Here is a 20,446-nt window from a genome sequence, read left to right as displayed (position 1 = left end):
TAATTTCAAATGTATCGATTAGGGCGTGCTTATCGTTCACTTCACATCACCATTAAAGATTTGTCGGCTTTTCGCACACAAAAGCAACGAATTTCTTTTTTGTAATTTAGAGAAAAATGGATACAGATGCCGCACAGAAAACATGGGAGCTGGAGAACAACATACAGACGCTGCCCAGTTGTGATGAAATCTTTCGCTACGATGCCGAACAGCAGCGCGAAATAATTGATGCCAAGCCATGGGAGAAGGATCCACACTACTTCAAAGATATTAAAATATCAGCGTTGGCTTTGCTCAAAATGGTAATGCACGCCCGCTCCGGCGGCACACTCGAGGTCATGGGCCTAATGCTAGGCAAAGTGGAGGACAACACAATGGTGAGCAGAATCACTAAATAATTCATCAGATTTTTGTAATAATAAGCGCTTTATGGTTTAACAGATTGTAATGGATGCCTTCGCATTGCCCGTGGAGGGTACAGAGACACGTGTCAATGCACAGGCGCAGGCTTACGAGTACATGACTGCCTACATGGAGGCGGCCAAAGAGGTGGGCCGTTTAGAGCACGCTGTCGGCTGGTATCACAGTCATCCCGGATATGGTTGCTGGCTGTCCGGCATAGACGTATCCACACAGATGCTCAATCAAACCTATCAGGAGCCTTTCGTGGCTATTGTGGTGGATCCTGTGCGCACGGTCTCTGCTGGTAAAGTTTGTTTGGGCGCTTTTCGCACCTACCCCAAGGGCTATAAGCCACCAAATGAGGAACCATCGGAGTATCAGACGATCCCATTGAACAAAATCGAGGATTTCGGCGTGCATTGCAAGCAGTACTATCCGTTAGAGATTAGCTACTTCAAGTCGGCGCTGGATCGCAAGCTATTGGATTCGTTGTGGAACAAGTATTGGGTGAACACATTGGGCAGCTCGGGCCTCTTAACCAATACAGAGTATACCACCGGTCAGATCATGGACTTGTCCGAAAAACTGGAACAAAGTGAAAACTTTCTAGGTAGATTTACTTAGCTTACTAATTTCTCTATTTATAATCTAACTTTAATAATAACTTCAATTCCCACAGGCACTGATGTCAATGAAAAACGTTCCGAAGACAAACTGTCCAAAGCTACACGCGACTGCAGCCGCTCGTCTATTGAGCTCATTCACGGCTTAATGGCTCAAATTGTAAAGGACAAGCTCTTCAACAAAGTTGGCCTAGGGAAATAAGCCGATTCATTGCAACAAAAGGATCCACTTAGGTTTTCTTTTTTGCTTTTGAACAGTTTAATGTGATTCAGTTAGCCTTCTTTAAATTTCTTTTATACTTTTGGGGTCAATGTACTGAAGTTACCAAAATACATGCATACATATACATATATGAAGCAAGTAAGCTGATAATTCAGTTATCTCTATTATTCATCCATATTTAAGTTTCCATAATTTTTATAACTAAATATTTTTTACTTTATTACTATCGTTTTTACGATGCTATTGCGTGTGAAAATACACACAGCACAAACCTATCAGCTTGGAGGTGGAAATCGCGCGCCAACCTAAGTCTATACAAGACGGACTTACCATATTTTGATGCCATAGTGCAACGCTATTAACTAGAGATGGTCGCGTGAAAAAATAATTTACCCTTGTTTTGGGAATCAGACGGGACCATCAGTTGTCGTCTCTGAATAGTATTGGTAATTCTGGAATTTATTTCTAATTTTGATTCTCGAAATAGATAAAATTACGTGGAATCGAAATTGGCATTGGGTTCAATTTCGAAGAACTATTTACTACATTTAGTATTTGTTAATTTGCCGTTTTTGAAATGCCAGAACTCCATCGTTTTTGGAATCGGGATTATTTGTTATTTGGTATTTCGCACAATTCAATAAAATTAAAATAAACCTTAGTGCACTGCTGCGTATATATTGTTTGCTAATACAGCTCTTCAAGACTCTACCTCACGGTCACGCGCCTATCATTGAGGTTCCGTTTGGCTGACAGAAATTGAAATTGAATTAAGCCACTGCGTGTGGCGAGAAAAACAGCAGAAAGCCTGCAAGACCGCACGCCACTTTTCGAGGCATCGCTTCGTTTTGTCAATTAATTTCACTTTTTTCCGTTAAGTGGCAGGAAAAACAACACCAACAACAATGGCCATTACAACAATGATAATGCCGCATCAGGCTGTCGAAGAAGCGAACCCAAAAGCAGGCCTAATTAACTGTACTGTTATGTTTATGGCGGCACACCGAAGTGTGCGCGTGTCGCCAACAACCGCAGCACCCATCCGCCCACTCCACAAACACATTGAAGTGCGAGCTAAGCATGACAAATTTTTTGTTGCATACCCCCAGGAGCTCAAATATAAATGTAAAAGAATTTTTCGCGCATTTTTTGTTGTTGTACAATGCTGGCTATTGACATATTGAGTAACACTTTAAGCGGGCAACATTTCAACATGGCTCTTCTATTTTCTTTCCTCGTTTATTCGACACACTTTCCGCTGGCCTTTAAACTCTTGAACCCATTGCGAATATTATCAATATCAGCTTGGCTTTGCATGTTCTGACCATAAAATTGTCTACATTTATTTGTGCGCAACCATAAAATTCAGTAAACGACGATATGAAATCGCGGCATACGTCGTAATGCTGTTAAATTTCCCAACAATCCACTTGAAATTGCTTTAAAACATAACCAGCATCAACAGCTTGTGTGTGTATGTGTTTGTGTGAGTTTGTGAAGCGTGTATGTGTGTGTGAATTTGGCATACCATCAAATACAGAAGTAACTAAAGAAACCCACAAAGGGAAAGGGCAACACAATGATACATTTCACACACAGCAAATAAAAGCAGGGACGGGCACAATTAAATCGAAAACGAAAATTTAGCTATGGAACTAGTTACTCGGAGACTTGGTTTTCTTTCGAAAGAATCTACATATATGTATATTTATAAAACTCTTTCTGAATAATACATTTGGGCTTTTTTTTAATAAATATGAAGTTATTGGAAGCCAATGTTGAAAAAACAAAACCGTTTTTAAAAGATGCCAAAGTTAAATTATATTTAAATGAAAGTTGTAAAAACATTGGTATATAATTTGCTGGTCTGTTTTATTAAAAAACGGATGATTAATTAAAATATTACATCCTTTTTAAATTAGAAGTGTTCTAAAAGAGTGCTTTCAGACTTTGGTTGTCAATTTCTGAGTACTGACACGGTTGCTTCGATTATTTTAATATTTAATTCTGAAAAGATAGAACTACTTAGGGTTTTTTGAGTTATTCGCCAGCTCATTGATTTGTTTTTAGCATATTGAAGAAATTTATTTTATAATTTTGTATTTAAAAAATTGAAATTGAAACTGCACCTCCAGAGCTTCCCCATTTTTGTGCAGCCCTATTTAAACTGTAATTCAGTGGGATCTAAAAGGACAATATTCCGCACGGAATGCTAAGAACGCATGAAAGCCAACACGTATGCATGTGTGTGTGTGTGTGTGTGTGTGCCAAAAAAGTAACAAAAATAAAGAGCCTGAGAGTGTGTGTGTGAGAGAGAGAGAGAGAGAGAGAGGGAGAGTGTGAGATGAAAAAACTCCTTTCTAGATACTTTATCGAGAAGTAAGCGTCAATTGACATCAACAAGGAGCGAACGCAAAGTGCCAAGGAGCAACAATATGAAACACAATGCTGAACACGCAAGGGATAGATAGGGGAAGGATGGCGGGGGGCGACTACAAACACAAGAGACAGTGTGTTGCGTGCGGGTGTGGGTGTGGGAGGAGCGGAAGTGAAGGCGTTCAAAGCATTCTCGCCTATAAAAGGACGTTCGCCATACGACACGCACTTCATTCGCACAACGAGCGCGAACTGAAAAGCTCGTAACGGTCCGATGCGAAAGCCAGAAAGCATCCTCGAATCCGGTAAAAAGCAGAATTAGTGCAAAAACAACAGCTGAAGCGTGCGGTACAAACAAAATAGAAGCGGCAGCTGCTGGAAAATAAATCCGAAAAAAAAACCGAAAACAACCACAACTCAAAATAAAAATAATCAAGTGAATAAAATAAAACAAAACTCCTGTGTGTTTTTGTGAAGCGCCAACAGGCCTCTGGGCATCATAAATACACACTTACATTACATATGTACGAGTATGTTTGTTTGTTTGCTCGCTTTTTTGTCTGTGTGCGTTTGCCAAATTATAAATAAGTAAATAACACGCAAATGCCGTGAGCGTGAGCCTAAATTTAAATTTGCATTCCTTTCAACAACAACAACAACAACATCAACAACAAGAGGTGATTTAATGTTGTTTTGCTTTTGCTTCTGCCTCTGTTACCGTTTCGTTGCCAGTTTAAAATTAAAATTGCCAGCGCGAACCTGAAACATAACGGCATTGGGAACAACACAACAACAACAACAACATTAGTACAACAACAAGTATGTAAGTATGGTTTCTTGTACAAGTAGCTCCTACCCCACATACATACATACACATTGTATATATGCTAATTTGTGTGTTAAGTGGCTTAAAGTCAAGAAGCCCGAAAAATTTACTTTTAGGATATTTGTTAAATGGATGCTGGCACTCAGAAAAATTCTTTCAAAGGTCCTTGATTAAATAAATAAATGAAGTAAACTAAAATACCTGCATTTCACTTCAAATTTAATATAAGAGAATTTCTTTCTTGGAATTAGAATTAAAAAGTAGTCAGAAAAATTAATTGAAGAACATTTATTTGCGTAAATGATTTTGTTAAATTATGGATTATATATTTTGTAAAAACAACACAATTTTTGAAAATTATTTTCTTACAACTTTTTTATTTTACAAAACTGCTTTATTATCACAAAATATGATGTGAAAACATAGAAACAAGAAATTATTTTCCTAAAGCAAGCAGCAAATTTTTTACCAAATAGCTATTTAAAATCAAATGAAGAAAATTATATTGTTAAATTTTTCTTAAAAAGGCGAAAATGTGATTCAAAATAAGCATTTCTATCCAAAAATAATGGCAATATATTCTCGACAAAACACAATATTATTCTTAAAAACGAGAGTTTCACTGAGTTTAAATGACTTTCTGACAAACAATTTAAAAAATTTTTTTTTAATTGATTGGATTTTTTTTGAAATATAAATTAACAACAATTAAAGCCTTTCGGCAACACTTCAACGCAGATTCCATTAGCAATGCCTTGATTTAATTATACAATATCAAGTGGTATTCTAAGGTAAATAACGCACCCTACCACAAAACCGAATGTCTTCCCATCAATGTTATTCAATTTCCTGGTGCTCTCAAGCAAATCCCTCTCAATTGTGTTAAAAAGTCACGCTTACTGCACCCAAAATTGGCGATGCCCGAGGAAATATTAAAGCGAACTTATGAGCTACCTTCGAAAGCTCTAACAAATCGCTTTACGACGACAATTGAAAAGTAAACATCTAAACTTTTCCCAGCAGCCCAAAGAAAAAGCAACAGGAGTCATGGAGAAGTCAAACAATCGGCTCAGCGTGCGGTTGTCATTCTGAGTACGTGAGTGCGCACCCAAAATGGCAGTGTCTTGGCAAACAGCAAGGACATGGCCAGGACACGCGTGCCTGACGCCGTCGTTGGCGCGTAAAACCAAATTAAACTGTCGCGACAATAAATCAAAAGACGAAGCTCGACACGACACGTCGTGTGGCAAATGAAAGCTGAAATTTCTTCAAGCGGCTTAACTTTGTTCCCAAGCCTTAAATGGCAATCGCAACATATACATGTGGGCAGACCACCTTCTCAGACTCAGACTCTCAGCCCACCACACATGGTCCAGAGAAGTGAATGATACGAAATTTTTATGCTTGACGTATTGGCTTTGAAAGGCCTTTGGTGGTGGCATGGGTTATTCACTTTAGTTTACGTTGTCTTAAAACGAAAGTTAATCAGCAGACTACGATTTATAGCTCTAGACAAATCTGTTTCTGCACACTAAAAGCCAACAAGGCGTATGATTGATATTAATGATATGAAATTCCTAAACGCAAGCCATATAAATATATATATATAAATTTGTGGATATATTAGCTTACTTGTAAATACAAGTAAGCTAATATATCCAAAAATTGTTTGCGGTTTTTTACTACGGTATGATGAACGATTTCTTTTGAATCCTTTTTCCCATAAAGAGGGCCAAATATTTCTTGAAGCATTCTTTTTTTAAGCATGAACATTTTTGTTGTTTACCGACCATTGTAATTGATGTTTTATGCTTGCAGGCTTATAATTCTTCAGCTGATTGTTTTAAGTACAGTAATGTATACTTGTAGTTATAGCCACCGCGACCACGTAGAAATAAATGAATGAAATATAAATTGAAAAATAATTACATAAATGTATGTTATGTGTTTTAACAAAGTAAATGGACATGGCTTAAACTATCTGTCATTCAACAACATTTACGTTGAACTACATCGCTTAATACTCAGCCGAATCTTCCCCAGAGCGTACATGATTTTTTTTTTATTCATTTAGGAGGTCTTTTGATTGATTCTCCTGTAAATGCCCAAATCTTATTTAAATTATCAATCAAGTTTCATTTATCTATTTCATATAAATGCTTTAGTAGATTTTCTGAAAGGAAGGTTTTCGGATATACATATGTATGAGTCCTCTTTAATTTCGAAAAGATACGTTGACATTATAAATACACAATAAGTACCTAATTGCTAACCTATTTTTTTTGGGTTTAAGTTACCACGATGCCCTTAGGTATTGTGGGATTATTTGGCTGCCCACTTATATGTAGAGTTGAAATTGCCACGCGGGTTCCTAATAACTTGGTTAATAGTTTCTTAATAGCTAACTAACATGCGATTTTTAGTAAACATATTTACACATCTTGCCATTTCCAATTGCTGATTGAACAGTGAAAAATAATACTAATGAAAAAATAATTATTTATCAACGTTCTACGATTGCTCATAATATATAAAAGACATTAAAATATGCTCGTCATTAAATAATAATAAAAACCTTAAAATCTTTACTTTCAAACATTTTTGTAGTAAACATAAAAAGTTTGTAATAACTATATCAAATAATTTATCATATGAAAAATATGAAAAGTTGCTTCATTTTGCTGCTTGGTTTATCTTTTCTGTAAATTTCTGTAAATGAGAAATGTTCAGCTTTAACTTTTTAACTTGGCCAACTGCTGCCAATTGACTGAAGTTTTGTTGAGCAAGTATTTGCCTTCAACGCTTGGCCAATAACCTGCTGTGTCTGATGAGAAAACTTTCTAACATGTTGCCTAATACCGGTCCCGTTAACTTTCTTATTTTCTCATTACAGAGTGCGACACCTTTAGCCCCACCCGCTTAGATTTTGTTAAAGAAACGCCAGGATGTATGGCATGTTGTATGAGAGTGTGCAGCACTATGTGCAGGAGGAGTATGGGAAGGAGGTGTGGCGCAAGATATGCCAGATAGTCGACTGCCGGCACAACACATTCAAGACGCATCAGATCTATCCGGATAAGCTGATGCCGGACTTTGCGGCTGCCTTGTCCGCCTGCACCGGCGAGTCCTTTGACTCTTGCATGAACTTCTTCGGTCGCTGCTTTGTGCGTTTCTTCAGTAACTTTGGATACGATAAGATGATACGCTCCACGGGTCGTTATTTCTGTGACTTTTTGCAGAGCATCGACAACATTCATCTGCAGATGCGATTCACTTACCCTAAGATGAAGTCGCCGAGCATGCAGCTGACCCACATGGACAACGATGGAGCGGTCATACTGTATCGCAGTGGACGTACAGGCATGTCCAAATACCTGATTGGCCAGATGACGGAGGTGGCTAGAGAGTTCTATGGATTGGAGATAAAGTTGTATGTCATTGAGAGTCAGAACGATATTAGCGGCGGAACCGCAGGTCCCATTAAGCTGACGGATGGCCCCTTGACGGTTGTGGTGAAATATCGAATGGACTTTGATAATCGGGAATATATGGCCAAGCGTGTGAATGTTGTGGCCCATCCGACCCAACTAAAGCTGCCAACAGTGAACTTAAATGTTTTTCTGGAGCTCTTTCCCTTCACCATTGTGCTCAATCATGACATGAAAATAACTAATGCGGGTGAGAAAATTGTGGAGACCTGGATATTGCATAATCCTGGCGCCAATCCTAAGCGCTTCATTGGCTCCCAGGTGATGGATTTGTTTAAGTGTCGACGGCCGAAGGACACGACCATCACCTGGGAGACCATACAAAAAATGAAAACGGTTCTATTCGAGTTCGAGCTTATACGCACGGGCCACAATCGTGCCGCTTACGATGTGGCGCTGAACATGGATTTCGACGATCTGGACGACATGAAGCTGAATGAGGCACAGGCCATGGCATTGGCCAATGCGCAGGAGTTTAGTCAGGAGCATGCAAGTGATGAGGTCACTGGGGAGAGTGAAATTGATCCGGCCACTGGAGAGCGTCGTTCGTCGCAAGGTCTGCGCTCCATTCTGCTCAAGGGCCAAATGTTTTATCTCAAAGATGTGGACTCATTAATTTTCTTGTGCAGTCCACTGATCGAAGATTTGGATGAGTTGCACGGCATTGGTTTGTACTTGAATGATCTCAATCCACATGGTCTCAGTCGTGAGTTGGTGATGGCCGGCTGGCAGCATTGTTCCAAGCTCGAGATTATGTTTGAGAAGGAGGAACAGCGCTCCGATGAGCTAGAGAAGTCGCTGGGGTTGGCCGATTCATGGAAACGTCAGGGTGACGAGCTATTGTACTCGATGATACCGCGTCCCATTGCCGAGCGTATGCGCAAAGGCCAGGAGCATGTATGCCAGAGCTTCGAAGAGGTGTCCGTCATATTTATTGAAGTGTTGCATGTCTACGACGGTGGATCGAACAACATTCAAGATGCCATGCAGGCGGTCAATACGCTAAACAAAGTTTTCTCCGCCCTCGATGAGGAGATCATATCGCCATTTGTGTACAAAGTGGAGACTGTTGGCATGGTGTACTTGGCTGTTTCCGGTGCACCAGACCAGAATCCCTTACATGCGGAGCATGCCTGCGACTTGGCATTGAGGGTAACAAAAAAAGTTAAGGGCCACAACTTACCGGATGTTGCCATCAGATGTGGCATTAATTCCGGGCCAGTCGTGGCGGGAGTTGTTGGCCTGAAGGTGCCGCGGTATTGCCTTTTTGGTGATACCGTCAATACGGCCTCGCGCATGGAGAGCAGCTGCGATCCGTGGAAGATTCAACTATCATCGTATACGGCGGAGAAAGTTAGCAAGGTGGGCTATAAGGTGGAGTCTCGTGGTTACGTCACTGTCAAGGGCAAGGGTGAAATGGAGACCTTTTGGCTTCTGGAAGGACCACCGGAATAAATTCAATTCGACCAATTTACAGGCAAATATCAGCTTAAATACAAAGGCAATTAGTTTTAAGCTCTTTACACAGCACTCTGTACCACACATTGTATGTAATTGTGAACTTTATTCACCGCTGCAATAAAAAATTGAATTTAATGTGTGTTTTTCATAATTAACGTATATATTCTTTGGTGCATGAAAGTTTCCAGGATACATAGTTTATAATATCTATCGATTTACCGATTTATTAGGCGTCGATAGTTTTCTGTTGGCGGCAAAAAATTGCACACTCCTAAAGTGACTAAAAAGTTGTTTTCAATTGAATCAAATCAGGTTTTAGAGATAAGATTAGAAATTTGTTGAAAACATACATATGTACATATGCATACATAGATGACTTGCAAAAAGATGTTAAAATTTAATTTAATTGTGGCTGTGTGTGATAATTTTGGTATCGGCATTAGAGGTGACCTGCCCTGGCAAATTAAGTAAATAATTAAATATTATATCCAATTTGTCAATAACTTAAGTTTACTTCAGGTCTGAGCTAAAGTATTTCAGTCGCACCACAAAGCGCATTAGTGACCCTACGAAGCGGAATGTCGCCATTATGGGTCGTAGAACATATTTCGGCATACCTGCCAACAAGCGGCCACTGCCCGAACGCCTTAATATTGTGCTGAGCACTACACTTAAGCACGATGATCTGCCGGATGATGTCTTACTGTTTCCCAATCTGGAGTCTGCCATGCAGCATTTGGAGAGCGTTGATTTAAAGGATGAAATCGAAAATGTTTGGATTGTTGGTGGCAGTGGTGTATATGCTGAGGCAATGAGTTCGCCACGCTGTCACCGCCTTTACATAACCAAGATACAGCAGCACTTTGAGTGCGACACGTTTTTTCCCAATATACCCGCAAGCTTTCGAGAAGTCTCGCCTGATACGGACACACCGTTGGGCGTGCAGGAAGAAAATGGCATTAAGTACGAGTACAAAATTTTGGAGAAACAATAACGAAAATAAAGCCTTTATTTCGGTGTTGCACCGCGCACATCGTCTGCTGTTATTGTATCACCATTAAGTGCTTTTGTGGCCAGCATTAGCTCATAAAGCTGTACGACTTGGTCATCCTTCAGCATTTCTACCGCACTTGGATCGAGTTGCTCGCCCAGCTCCCCTTTTGGCTTGCCCCGCAGGCCCAGCTGTTTGGTTATAGTAGAAGCGTATCGCTATGATTGGGCAGATGGAAATTAATACAGTACGTAAAACTTACTTAACTTACGTAAAACTTACCGCCCATTCTGTCATGAATAGCTGTGCTTCCATTGGATTGCATTTGAGATGCCGGCGGAACTCGTCGCGCACATAATTGTCACCTAGAGCACGCAGTTCTGTGGGCAGGCCTAAAAGAGAGAAGGTGGAGCTATTTTATATTGCGCCTGTTATTTGACCATTTGGCTGCAAGTTCTCACCGCGATGTAGCCGCAGAATTGTTTTGTACAGCAAGCGCACCCGTTGTGGGTGTGTCAGTTGATTCAGAGTTATTTTTGACATTAAGTTTATTTTATAAAACAAATATTTATGAGACTTCGAATTTGTTTAGAATTGTATGAAGGTATCATAACAAACCGCTCTAACCGAAGCTCAACAGCTGTTTGAGGGATGGGCCTACCAACTCGCATTTAAAAAAAAAATTGCGTGATTGAACAGTCTGGCAACACCCTTTGAACGAAAATTTGAAATTTTTCTTTTGTGCATTTCAGACAATTTTAAACTTAATAAAAGCGTTTGTAATTGTCATTGCAAATTTATATTTCACTTAATTTTCCACAACATTTGTAGCATGTAAGTAAATATTTAATCACATGTGCACTGTAAAGTTGAAGTTACCAAAAAACGTAGCTTAGAGACAAAATCAATGCGTAATGGAACTCTATAGAAACCCAATAATAATTAATAATTCATGCACACACACACTTGAATTAACTTTGGCTAACTATTGCACGCCGCGTTACTCCATAAAATGGATCGCTGTTAATTGTGCCTATATAAATGTCTAATTGCCGTTACTAATTTGATAGGCAGCACCAAGTGCATTTCTTATTTGTTGTTGGTGGCGGAGGGGTACAAACTTTGTCATCGTCGTCAAATGCTGTGTAAGGCGAGCCCAAAAACAATTAGTATTACTTAGTAACAATAATGCCTTTGCTTTTGTTATTGCGGCGGTGCGGCTGCCGGCTGTGCTAGACGCTCTCCGCCTTCCTGTTCCTGATCGGGCGGATTTAGCAATGGTTGACCTTCGTCGCCCCAAAGAAAGCCACCGGGTCGATCCTCAGCAGCTGCTTGATAGTTGCGTTCAATGTGCTCGTTAAAAAGTCGCTTTCTGCAATATTTAAAAGAGAATTATTAAAGACAAGAATGATTTTCTAATGCTGGCTACTTACAGGAAGTATGGCGTCTTAATCAGTCTGTATCCATTTGATAACTGTGGATAGACATCCTCCAACACATAGTAAATATGTCCGACGCCCATGCCGATAATATCCACCCACACCGTATTACCCAGAATCATGGAGCAACACAGTAAAACCCAAGGTAAATAGGGCGCCTGCAAAGTCAAATGTGTAAAAATTAGTCCATACTTTTTACGAACTGCAATCTGATTATCACCTGAAAGTTGAGAACGCCGAAAAAGTTCATAGGCACCAGAGGATTTCGTCGAGACCACACATAAACCAACATTAATGTAAACGCCTGTCCCAGGAACAACAAATTAACGAAAATGCCAAAGAAAGTCATCAGCACACCACCGAATATGAACATCATAACAAAGTCTGAACTTCGCCCACGGAAGGAGCCATCCTCCAACATCCGACAATAGCGATATGTGAATACCATGTTGAAGAAGAAGCTAATGCCAATTGTACCAAAGTAAAGGAATGTTGTGGCTAGGCGCCAGACCTGAAATTTGCGCACTATCAGCGTTGGATTGAAGTATAATTGAAGTGGGGACACCAGATCCAGATGCTAGTCAAAGACAGAAACAAATAGTTAGGAATGCATTACACGTCAGCGTCCACAATACGAGTTGTAAGACGAACTTTATAAGGATTACTTACCACCGCCAGTGTGGTGAGCACGCAGACCGTGGTGTAGGCCCGTGTCACTACGGGAATCTCCATATAGAACTGACGCAGCGCATTCATTTTGGCTGTGAGCCGGGGCCTGTTTGTTTAAGGTATTGTAATGGCTTGTTGTTGATGGAGTGGATATTGAGCCTTTTCTGTCATCTGCTATAGCTATTACACTTTGATTTCAGTGTTCTTGGTGCCCAGGATCTGCATGCGTTATGATATTGTGCTGAAGTGTCGTGCGCGGCAAGAAAATAAAATAATGATTACAGCTGGATGGATACCAGCTACGCGTCGTTGTTTTCACCGATGAACCCACAGCTGTTTTTATGTATTCGATTTAGCATCGTTTATCTGATAAGTGAGTATCGATTTCTATATAAGTAACTGCAATGGACTTCCAGTATTGTCATCGTGGTTGGTATTCAAATAAAAACCAACTGTTTTCTAAATCTTCGGTATATACTAAATATTACAGAAACTAGCATTGTAGGTGGCCCATGTTAATGGACCACTATGGAATCGAATGGTAAAATGTTCTGAGGAAACAGGAAAATTATTACCGTATGTGAAGAAAATTGTTTGTAATAAGTTGCAACAAGTAAACATTTTGTACAGTGATATTTTACTTGTTATACTCAACATTGTAACGGTAACGTATTGAGTACCATCTCTAGTTCTCATTTATAGAACAGCTGAGTGAGCTGTCAGTTTTGGCATGATACACACACACAGTTGTTAGTCGGTCGCCATTATCGATTTCTTCGTGGCAAAAGAGGAATATAAAAATTGCGATACAGAATAACGCACCGGTCACAAAAGCGCAGGAAAACGCGGCGTTAAATTAAGAGCAAGCTGCAAAATATTTAAAAAATCGGTCGCCTGTGTTGTCTATATTATTTTAGTGTAACAATCAATTATTATAGCAAATAGTTCAATCAATCAATACGTCTTCACTTCTGTGTTGTGTTTCTGTGTGTATGTTTTGTGTGTGCGTATTGGTCTCTTGTCCGCTCCTGATATAATTAAATTAATAAAAGCATCAAAATACTCGTTTAAATAAAAATTCGCCGAGTGCAGAGTGTTATAAAATCAACAGCTTCAACATGACTATGGCTGGGCAAACAATCAATGACAGGCTGCTGGCTGCCAGACACAGCCTTGCGGGCCAAGGACTGGCCAAGTCTGTGTGCAAGGCCACAACTGAGGAATGCATTGGGCCGAAGAAGAAGCATTTGGATTGTAAGTTCAATGCACAAAACTACACATTTGTATATCTGTATTTTTGTTCATTTCCACATTTACATACATACATACTTATCTACACACGAGTATATGTGTGTATTTGTTTTGCTAATTAAACTGCCATACATTGCGGTTGTGGTTGCATAAATATTCAGCGGGTGGAGAGAGTGGGAGCGTAAAAAACAAGAAATAACGGTTAACATTTCCTAGTTACAACATGTGCACACGCATACACGGTCATATTTACATGGACAGACTTACATGCACTTCATAAAAAGACAAAATATTTTCTACAAGTCAACATTTGGCCATTCCCATTCATTCAATTATAGGCATTTGTGCCTCTCGCTTCACTGGCGCCTTAATATTGTGTCTCTGTGTGTAGTTTTTCGGTATTTTTATGATAATTTACAGTGAGTCAAATTGAGATATTGCTGTAACAAGTACAATTTGAAATACATTAAATTGGGCCAATAATATTAAAACATAAAGTGAATTTTTATCGACACTAAAGGAGTGAAGGGGGTTTTCCCGCTGACACATTTCGCAAGCATATAAATTTGTACATATAGTTCAACGAAAAATGTGTTAGTAATAAGCTTTCCTTAGAACTCATTTCTGCGCTATATTACTTAATATGTACGAAGGTATGTTTGTGAAATGGCCAATGCCAGAAACATAGATTCCACATAAGTATTGCTCAAGGTAATTTAAAAATATTGGAATATTGAAGGTTTTTGGATTCGGAAGTTAAGTTTTGCTCTGTGATATTGATTTAAATACCAAAAATAAAACAGTAGGACAAATTTTGTGGATTTGCTTTTTTTATGTGTACATATGTATATCAAAAGTATTTACACATATTTGTAAACGCTTAACCTAAGTACATATTACATTTGAAATATCAAAAAGTCGTAGGCTCGTTAGTTTTTTATCTTTGAATAATTACACACTTTTTCGATTTACATTTAATAATGTAACAACTTTTTACAATTGTGTTATCTGGAAATGCTTAAATTTTTTAAAGCTTGTCAGCCTCTGTCAAGTTAAAATATGGCATTAAAAATTGATATTAAACGGACACGGTTTGTCTACTTTTATGACAAACTGTGCATCTGTAATTGTGTGCGAATATGCTCCAATTTTGTTGGCAGCCGACCGCAAGCCACAAACAAACACACACACCCTCACAATATCGTACACAGGCAAAGGCCAAGCTTAAGTGCACCTGTGCCTCAGCTGCTTTTTGAATGTTTGCCGTGTTCTTCTTCTTCTCAATGCCCTCTCCTCTCTCACTCTCTTTTTATATTTCTCCTTAAACTAGCTTAACACAAATGGTTAATTCTTTTTCAACGACGTCAACTAACTGCGTTCGGCGCTCTTTCTAATGTTACGTCACTTTCTCACAACAGCACGTGTGATTGACTTACAATGAGTGTGTGTGCCTTTTTATACATACATACAAGTATGTATGTATATTTGAGTGTGTGTAGATTTTCATTATTCGAGTGTGTGACGTGATACGCCTACAATAAGCGCTTTGTGGTAGTTCCCTCTTATCTATTATTTTTGTTGATGTTTTTTGCGCAATATGAACAATCTGTAGTCATTGTCTTTTTAATGTATGCAAAAGTTTTCACTTCTAACAACATTGTTCTCTTATTTATTGGTGTTTACCGTTGTTCCTCAATTATGTTTTTTTTTCGCTTTTCCTAATTACGCTCAATTTTGCTGACAACAAGTTTTGGGTTTATTGATTGCCGGCATAACCACAGCAGAGTGTTTACCTAATTTATGCTCATTGGCTGCTCCTCTCTATACTTTTTTTTACCTGTGCGCGAAATACATTTGACCTGTTTTGGGTTTGTTGGTTTCTGCAGTCAACTTATAAAGAAGTTGTCAATGGACGCCAAATGACTCATGAAAAAGTTTTTCGTTTGTATTCATGCCTATGTGTATATCTTTTTATGTGCGCTGAGCATGAAAAGATTTACAAACACATACATATATACGAGTAAATACATAATATTTTCACATAATGCACAAGCATCGCATTTCGTGGGTCTTAGTAATGATATGGAATTTACGTGCGTCTATTAGCAAAAATTACTATTTGTTTGCTGTTGAAGGAACGAAATTTGATTGTGTTTAATTTATTTTATAAACTGATAGAAGAGGCAGATATTTATTCACTGAAATTAAACAAATTGGAATTTTCTTGGGAGATTATTTGAAAAGCAAAAATGTTTGATGCCATCTAATGATTTTTTATTGATTGTTAAGTTCAATGCCGAAGTTGTTAACCTTTTAATTTTATTGTAAAATGTGTATATTTCTACAAAATAGTAATTTCTATGCCTTTCGGTAAAATTACAAAATTTACAGCATCCGGAACAGGTTGGAAAGCTGCAAGCAAACCAACTTTTCTTCATTTCCCTAATTAATGCTATTTGATGAAAAGTAAATCTTTAATTAAATAATGTCTCGTTATTAATACCAGTTCAACACTTAGATTGTACATTAATCTAATTTAAAAATACCTATATCATATTTCTTTTTAATTAATTTTTATTTTGGCTAATGTGCTCACAAAATTTACACTCGTCATGCTCCAGTTATAATTAGCAGGGCCTGTTTTAAGTTGAAGTCGCCCGAACCGTGAACCCACATACACATCACATTTGTGACTTGAGTGGCCATTGAAACCTACTTAGCAGAAGAAGTGACTTGAATTGAGCTTCGTAAATCTAATCTTTGGTTACAAGTCTGTGGATAGCACACATGAGCAGGTAGAATTCTCTGAGTTATTCACTTGCTTTTCTCACCGGCTTTCTTCACTAAATACTTTCTGTTTACGCTTCACACTCTTTGGTAATGGTCGAATGTGGCAGAAACCAGTTGGACAAGAATGTGGAAAGCGTGGTATGAGAATTTTGTGTTTCTTGAACTTCAGAAGCGACATGGACTTGAATTCAAGCATGTTGTATGAAAGTAAAATGTTAAATTGATTATTTTCTATTGATTATTGTCCTATAAAATCAATGTGCATACCTAGAAATTTTTGATTTATAATGACGTGTGTTCATTAGCATCACTTTTTGTAAGATAAGAATTAGTATTAGAAAAGACAGCTTGTATCTTTAAAGACAAACATTTTTGGAATCAAAATGAAGCTCTGCTCTAATTGGGTAACATATGTAATGAAAATAATTGTAAAATTTGGCTATATTTTATAAAAATAATCCTCTATGTATATAAATTGTTGATTTAAAATATAGCATGATTCATGCTTTCCAACTGGCGCCAATTTCATGAACTTAACGCCCTGCCTCTAACTTACCTACATACTCGTCTATAGACATATGTATTGGTACATATATGCGTTTGTTTACTGACAGATTGCAAAACATCTGTATTTCATATACGCCCCTTGAAGCGTTTAATTGCATTTAATTATAATTTTCACACACTGGCTCGGCATGAAATAGTTGTTTAGGCGAAGGCGAAAGCGATAAGAAAAGTGTATGGGTGTTGTCAAGCTGCTGTTGTTGCTCCGATATTTCATTTGGATTTACGATATGCCTCTTCCGTTTGCTGAGCTCCTATTCATAAGCATATATGTATATGTATATATATATATATATATATTCATAACTATGAGTACATTATACGATATACATGAAACGAATGCCACGGACATTTAAGTCGCACCAGTCCGACTCTTCACCTTTTTTCTCTTTGCAGCTATTTATTTAAAATAAACATTTTTTTTACCAATTATTGTAATGGCAGCTGTATTATATAGTTTCCCGTTTTCATTAAAACTTTAGACTATAGTGGGGCACTATAAAAAGCTCATAAGTAGCAAATTTGTTTACGAAAAGTTAAATTAGGTTTGATTTTTGAGGCGATCGGCTCTATAAAGTGGTTATACATATGTGTATGGGTCCTTAGCTTTAATGGTTCAAAAGTTTTCATACGGATGGTCAGAAAAACATAGAAACGGACCCACAGGTAAATATAAATGTCTTATATGTATATGGAGATGAAAAGTAAAAGCAGGACAATAACATAAACACATCTGATTTTTGTAGCATTATTTTTAGTGAACTTCCAGTAATTTCCATAAAAATAGTTATTCTAAACTTATTAATACTAAACATATAATATAAAATTGGTGTGAGGCTTTCAAGCGTCCTAAACAGAGCATTCAATTAGAGAGAGCATTCTTGAACATAATATAAAATGTGCAGGGTGATCTACATATATATAGGCTTTCAATTAAATGCATATAACATGTACGAGTGTGTTTGTTTTTTGTCCGAAGAGTTGCTTTTCAACGCTCAATGGTGCCGATAAGTGTAATACGCAGACGACGACTTTAGGGGCTGTATTTTCAGATTGGGATATGAAAGCAAAAACAAAAAGCTGCGACTAAAGCAAAAGCAGATAAGAAAAATGCACCAAGGCTGATAAGAGAGAGAGAGAGAGAGAGCGGAGCGTCTGTACTTAAATTGTATTGAAAATATTATTTTGTGATTTATATTTATATGAATTATAAGCTTCATTTGCGTTCGTTGTCGCCCTATGCTTAAGTATTGAATTGCAACCCAACATTCATAAAAAATATTGTTTCTCTTTCTCTTTACAGATCTGGTGCATTGCACAAACGAGCCAAATGTCTCGATACCCCATTTGGCCAATTTACTTATTGAACGTTCACAGAACGCCAATTGGGTGGTCGTCTATAAGTCTCTGATAACTACACATCATTTGATGGCATATGGCAATGAGGTTTGTATATTTAAACGCCAGACATACACACGCACACGCACACACACACAAACACAAACAGACTCGCCAAACATATCACAAAAAGGGGGCGTTGACTCACACATGGATGACCTCCAAAATGCCTCGTTTCTTGCTTTTATTATTATTATTTTTTATTACTTTTATTACTGCATTCTTCTCACTTTCAGTGCATTTTTTGGTTGTCGTCGTACGTTCGTTTGTTTGCTTTCGTAATGGTTGGGTTTTTCATTTGTATGGAGTTCAACGTTGGTTTGGACTTCTATAACTAATCTTTCTAAAAAGGTCACGTATGTACGAGTACATTGATTGTGTGTGTGTTGTTTGGCTCTATTCATGTTTGATTGCTTGTCTTTCAGCGCGGTTAGCGTGTTCTTTTGGCCTCTTCTTATTGTTGTTTTCTTTGCCACTTCTTCATACGAGCATGCTGTTTCTGTCTTCTTATTTGCCACCCATTTGTGTGTTTATTTTGTGACACATGCAATTACAAATGCCGTGATTGTTGGTTTCGTTATTGTCGTCGTTGTTGTTATTGTGGGAAATTGCTTGCACAAGTGCGCTATAAATCAAGTGGGAGTCGAGTTTTTCTTTGAATATGGCCCCAATATTGTGAGACAATATGAGCTTAATTGAACACACAAAGGATGCTGCCAGAGCCAAATACAAGCAACAATATGAGATGAAGAGAAGATGACATAATAACACTGGACATTGTAACACAGAGCTATGAAGATGTAAAGAGATTTTTCGAAAATGCTGTTCTTTTTGCCAAAAAAAAGAAGACGTCAAAGTTTTTGATTTTGGCTTTAAACTCAGCTCATCATATTTGAAGGAAATATCACTTTTTCTTCACAATATTTGATACTGCATACATACATACATCCAAATTTGTTGAAATAAACTACAATATTATCTTTAGTATTCCTTTCGAATTTCCTCATGTATTGTCATTTTTTATCAAAAGCTACTTTACAACACTTTATGCAAAGGAAATAATCAATTTTCCAAATTACATCAGTTTTAAGCTGTCACTATAATCCACAACAGTACAAAATGAATTTGAATTATACGTATAGCGGATTTTGTGTTATTTTTAAACCCTCCATCCGCAGGGAAAACGTTTTTTAAAGAGTGTAACAAGGCAGAAGGACTCATCGCTGACCCAATAAAATACATATACTTGTATTATTTTAAATAATAAAACACAAAATTTTGTTTTTCATTGCAGCGCTTCATGCAATACCTAGCTTCGAGCAATTCTACATTCAATCTCAGCTCCTTTCTGGACAAAGGAACTGTGCAAGGTATAACGAAATTGTTCATATTATAATTATAATTTGACGAAGAAAAATAACCCGCACATACATCTATCAAACTAAATTTTAATAATAACCCATTTGGTTAATGATGCAAAATTATATTTAATGCTTTTTTCATAATAACATTTTTAATAATTGATATCATATTTAGAAATTGAACATCGATTTAATTTTAAGTAACAACTGCATTAATGCTTAAACAATCTATTTTCTCTCTACTTCCATTCCAAATACTCTATATTCCAAACTCTATGAACTTAAATTCTAATACGAATGCGGCGCATACATTTGGCTTATATATGTATGTGTGTGTGTGTGCGTGTATGCGTGTGTGTGTGTTTGTAAAATAAAAATATAATAACATTGTGGCTCGACTCAAAACTGAAAATCGCAACTGCTGTCGCTGCTTACTCACTCCCTCACATCATGTTGGCTGTAAAAATAATCAAAATATATATAAATACCTAATACCTACTATATCAATATATAAATAAATATCGAAAACCAACTTACTATATACATACATACATATATACATACATATATATACATGCGAACAA

General features: G+C 37.6%; 6 protein-coding genes across 20 annotated transcripts in view; 4 read left to right on the top strand and 2 right to left on the bottom strand.

Moving 5' to 3' along the window:
• Positions 1 to 74: 74 nt before the first annotated feature.
• On the top strand, positions 75 to 1,386 carry LOC115623893 (COP9 signalosome complex subunit 5). The gene is made up of 3 exons (XM_030518445.1): positions 75 to 377; positions 442 to 1,012; positions 1,082 to 1,386. The coding sequence occupies exons 1-3, from the start codon at positions 117 to 119 to the stop codon at positions 1,225 to 1,227; spliced, it is 978 nt and encodes a 325-aa protein (XP_030374305.1). The 5' UTR covers positions 75 to 116; the 3' UTR covers positions 1,228 to 1,386.
• A 3,043-nt stretch (positions 1,387 to 4,429) lies between these two features.
• On the top strand, positions 4,430 to 9,534 carry LOC115624214 (soluble guanylate cyclase 89Db). Its single transcript, XM_030518826.1, has 2 exons — positions 4,430 to 4,447; positions 7,344 to 9,534. The coding sequence occupies exon 2, from the start codon at positions 7,396 to 7,398 to the stop codon at positions 9,391 to 9,393; it is 1,998 nt and encodes a 665-aa protein (XP_030374686.1). The 5' UTR covers positions 4,430 to 4,447; positions 7,344 to 7,395; the 3' UTR covers positions 9,394 to 9,534.
• Positions 9,535 to 9,696: 162 nt separating this feature from the next.
• Positions 9,697 to 10,430, top strand: LOC115623880 (dihydrofolate reductase). The gene is made up of 2 exons (XM_030518430.1): positions 9,697 to 9,866; positions 9,919 to 10,430. Exons 1-2 carry the CDS (start codon positions 9,772 to 9,774, stop codon positions 10,391 to 10,393), a joined length of 570 nt encoding a protein of 189 aa, XP_030374290.1. The 5' UTR covers positions 9,697 to 9,771; the 3' UTR covers positions 10,394 to 10,430.
• Positions 10,377 to 11,043, bottom strand: LOC115623881 (succinate dehydrogenase assembly factor 3, mitochondrial). The gene is made up of 3 exons (XM_030518431.1): positions 10,852 to 11,043; positions 10,673 to 10,782; positions 10,377 to 10,608 (listed from the first exon to the last, which is right to left on the bottom strand). The coding sequence occupies exons 1-3, from the start codon at positions 10,931 to 10,933 to the stop codon at positions 10,408 to 10,410; spliced, it is 393 nt and encodes a 130-aa protein (XP_030374291.1). The 5' UTR covers positions 10,934 to 11,043; the 3' UTR covers positions 10,377 to 10,407.
• Positions 11,044 to 11,282: 239 nt separating this feature from the next.
• Positions 11,283 to 12,814, bottom strand: LOC115623888 (derlin-2). The gene is made up of 4 exons (XM_030518440.1): positions 12,499 to 12,814; positions 12,050 to 12,406; positions 11,824 to 11,987; positions 11,283 to 11,762 (listed from the first exon to the last, which is right to left on the bottom strand). Exons 1-4 carry the CDS (start codon positions 12,583 to 12,585, stop codon positions 11,594 to 11,596), a joined length of 777 nt encoding a protein of 258 aa, XP_030374300.1. The 5' UTR covers positions 12,586 to 12,814; the 3' UTR covers positions 11,283 to 11,593.
• Positions 12,815 to 13,240: 426 nt separating this feature from the next.
• The window catches only part of LOC115624395 (phosphatidylinositol-binding clathrin assembly protein LAP), a 28,010-nt gene continuing 20,804 nt past the window's right edge, over positions 13,241 to 20,446 (top strand). For 12 of the 15 annotated variants that reach the window (XM_030519113.1, XM_030519108.1, XM_030519122.1 and 9 more), the window contains exons 1-3: positions 13,617 to 13,752; positions 18,407 to 18,549; positions 19,796 to 19,871. In XM_030519113.1, coding sequence (XP_030374973.1) covers positions 13,617 to 13,752; positions 18,407 to 18,549; positions 19,796 to 19,871 — 355 coding nt within the window. Of the gene's footprint in view, positions 13,753 to 18,406; positions 18,550 to 19,795; positions 19,872 to 20,446 lie in introns of all 15 variants that reach the window. The other 3 variants (XM_030519123.1, XM_030519109.1, XM_030519120.1) reach the window with 1 other exon arrangement.

The sequence above is a fragment of the Scaptodrosophila lebanonensis genome, unplaced genomic scaffold (genome assembly GCF_003285725.1).
Source record: "Scaptodrosophila lebanonensis strain 11010-0011.00,11010-0021.00 unplaced genomic scaffold, SlebRS2 tig00000053-arrow-pilon, whole genome shotgun sequence".
NCBI lineage: Eukaryota > Metazoa > Arthropoda > Insecta > Diptera > Drosophilidae > Scaptodrosophila > Scaptodrosophila lebanonensis.
This window is presented reverse-complemented; position numbering and strand designations above follow the sequence as displayed.

What these genes read in the sequence shown, in the direction of transcription:
- LOC115623893 (XM_030518445.1), top strand. Translation starts at nt 117, where the DNA reads ATGGATACAGATGCCGCACAGAAAACATGGGAGCTGGAGAACAACATA. An exon ending in AAGTGGAGGACAACACAATG is followed by an intron (nt 378 to 441) that starts GTGAGCAGAATC and finishes ATGGTTTAACAG; the next exon opens with ATTGTAATGGATGCCTTCGC. An exon ending in ACAAAGTGAAAACTTTCTAG is followed by an intron (nt 1,013 to 1,081) that starts GTAGATTTACTT and finishes CAATTCCCACAG; the next exon opens with GCACTGATGTCAATGAAAAA.
- LOC115624214 (XM_030518826.1), top strand. Translation starts at nt 7,396, where the DNA reads ATGTATGGCATGTTGTATGAGAGTGTGCAGCACTATGTGCAGGAGGAG.
- LOC115623880 (XM_030518430.1), top strand. Translation starts at nt 9,772, where the DNA reads ATGACTTGCAAAAAGATGTTAAAATTTAATTTAATTGTGGCTGTGTGT. An exon ending in GACCTGCCCTGGCAAATTAA is followed by an intron (nt 9,867 to 9,918) that starts GTAAATAATTAA and finishes AGTTTACTTCAG; the next exon opens with GTCTGAGCTAAAGTATTTCA.
- LOC115623881 (XM_030518431.1), bottom strand. Translation starts at nt 10,933, where the DNA reads ATGTCAAAAATAACTCTGAATCAACTGACACACCCACAACGGGTGCGC. An exon ending in AATTCTGCGGCTACATCGCG is followed by an intron (nt 10,783 to 10,851) that starts GTGAGAACTTGC and finishes TCTCTCTTTTAG; the next exon opens with GCCTGCCCACAGAACTGCGT. An exon ending in TATTCATGACAGAATGGGCG is followed by an intron (nt 10,609 to 10,672) that starts GTAAGTTTTACG and finishes GCCCAATCATAG; the next exon opens with CGATACGCTTCTACTATAAC.
- LOC115623888 (XM_030518440.1), bottom strand. Translation starts at nt 12,585, where the DNA reads ATGAATGCGCTGCGTCAGTTCTATATGGAGATTCCCGTAGTGACACGG. An exon ending in TGCTCACCACACTGGCGGTG is followed by an intron (nt 12,407 to 12,498) that starts GTAAGTAATCCT and finishes GTCTTTGACTAG; the next exon opens with CATCTGGATCTGGTGTCCCC. An exon ending in ATTAAGACGCCATACTTCCT is followed by an intron (nt 11,763 to 11,823) that starts GTAAGTAGCCAG and finishes TAAATATTGCAG; the next exon opens with AAAGCGACTTTTTAACGAGC.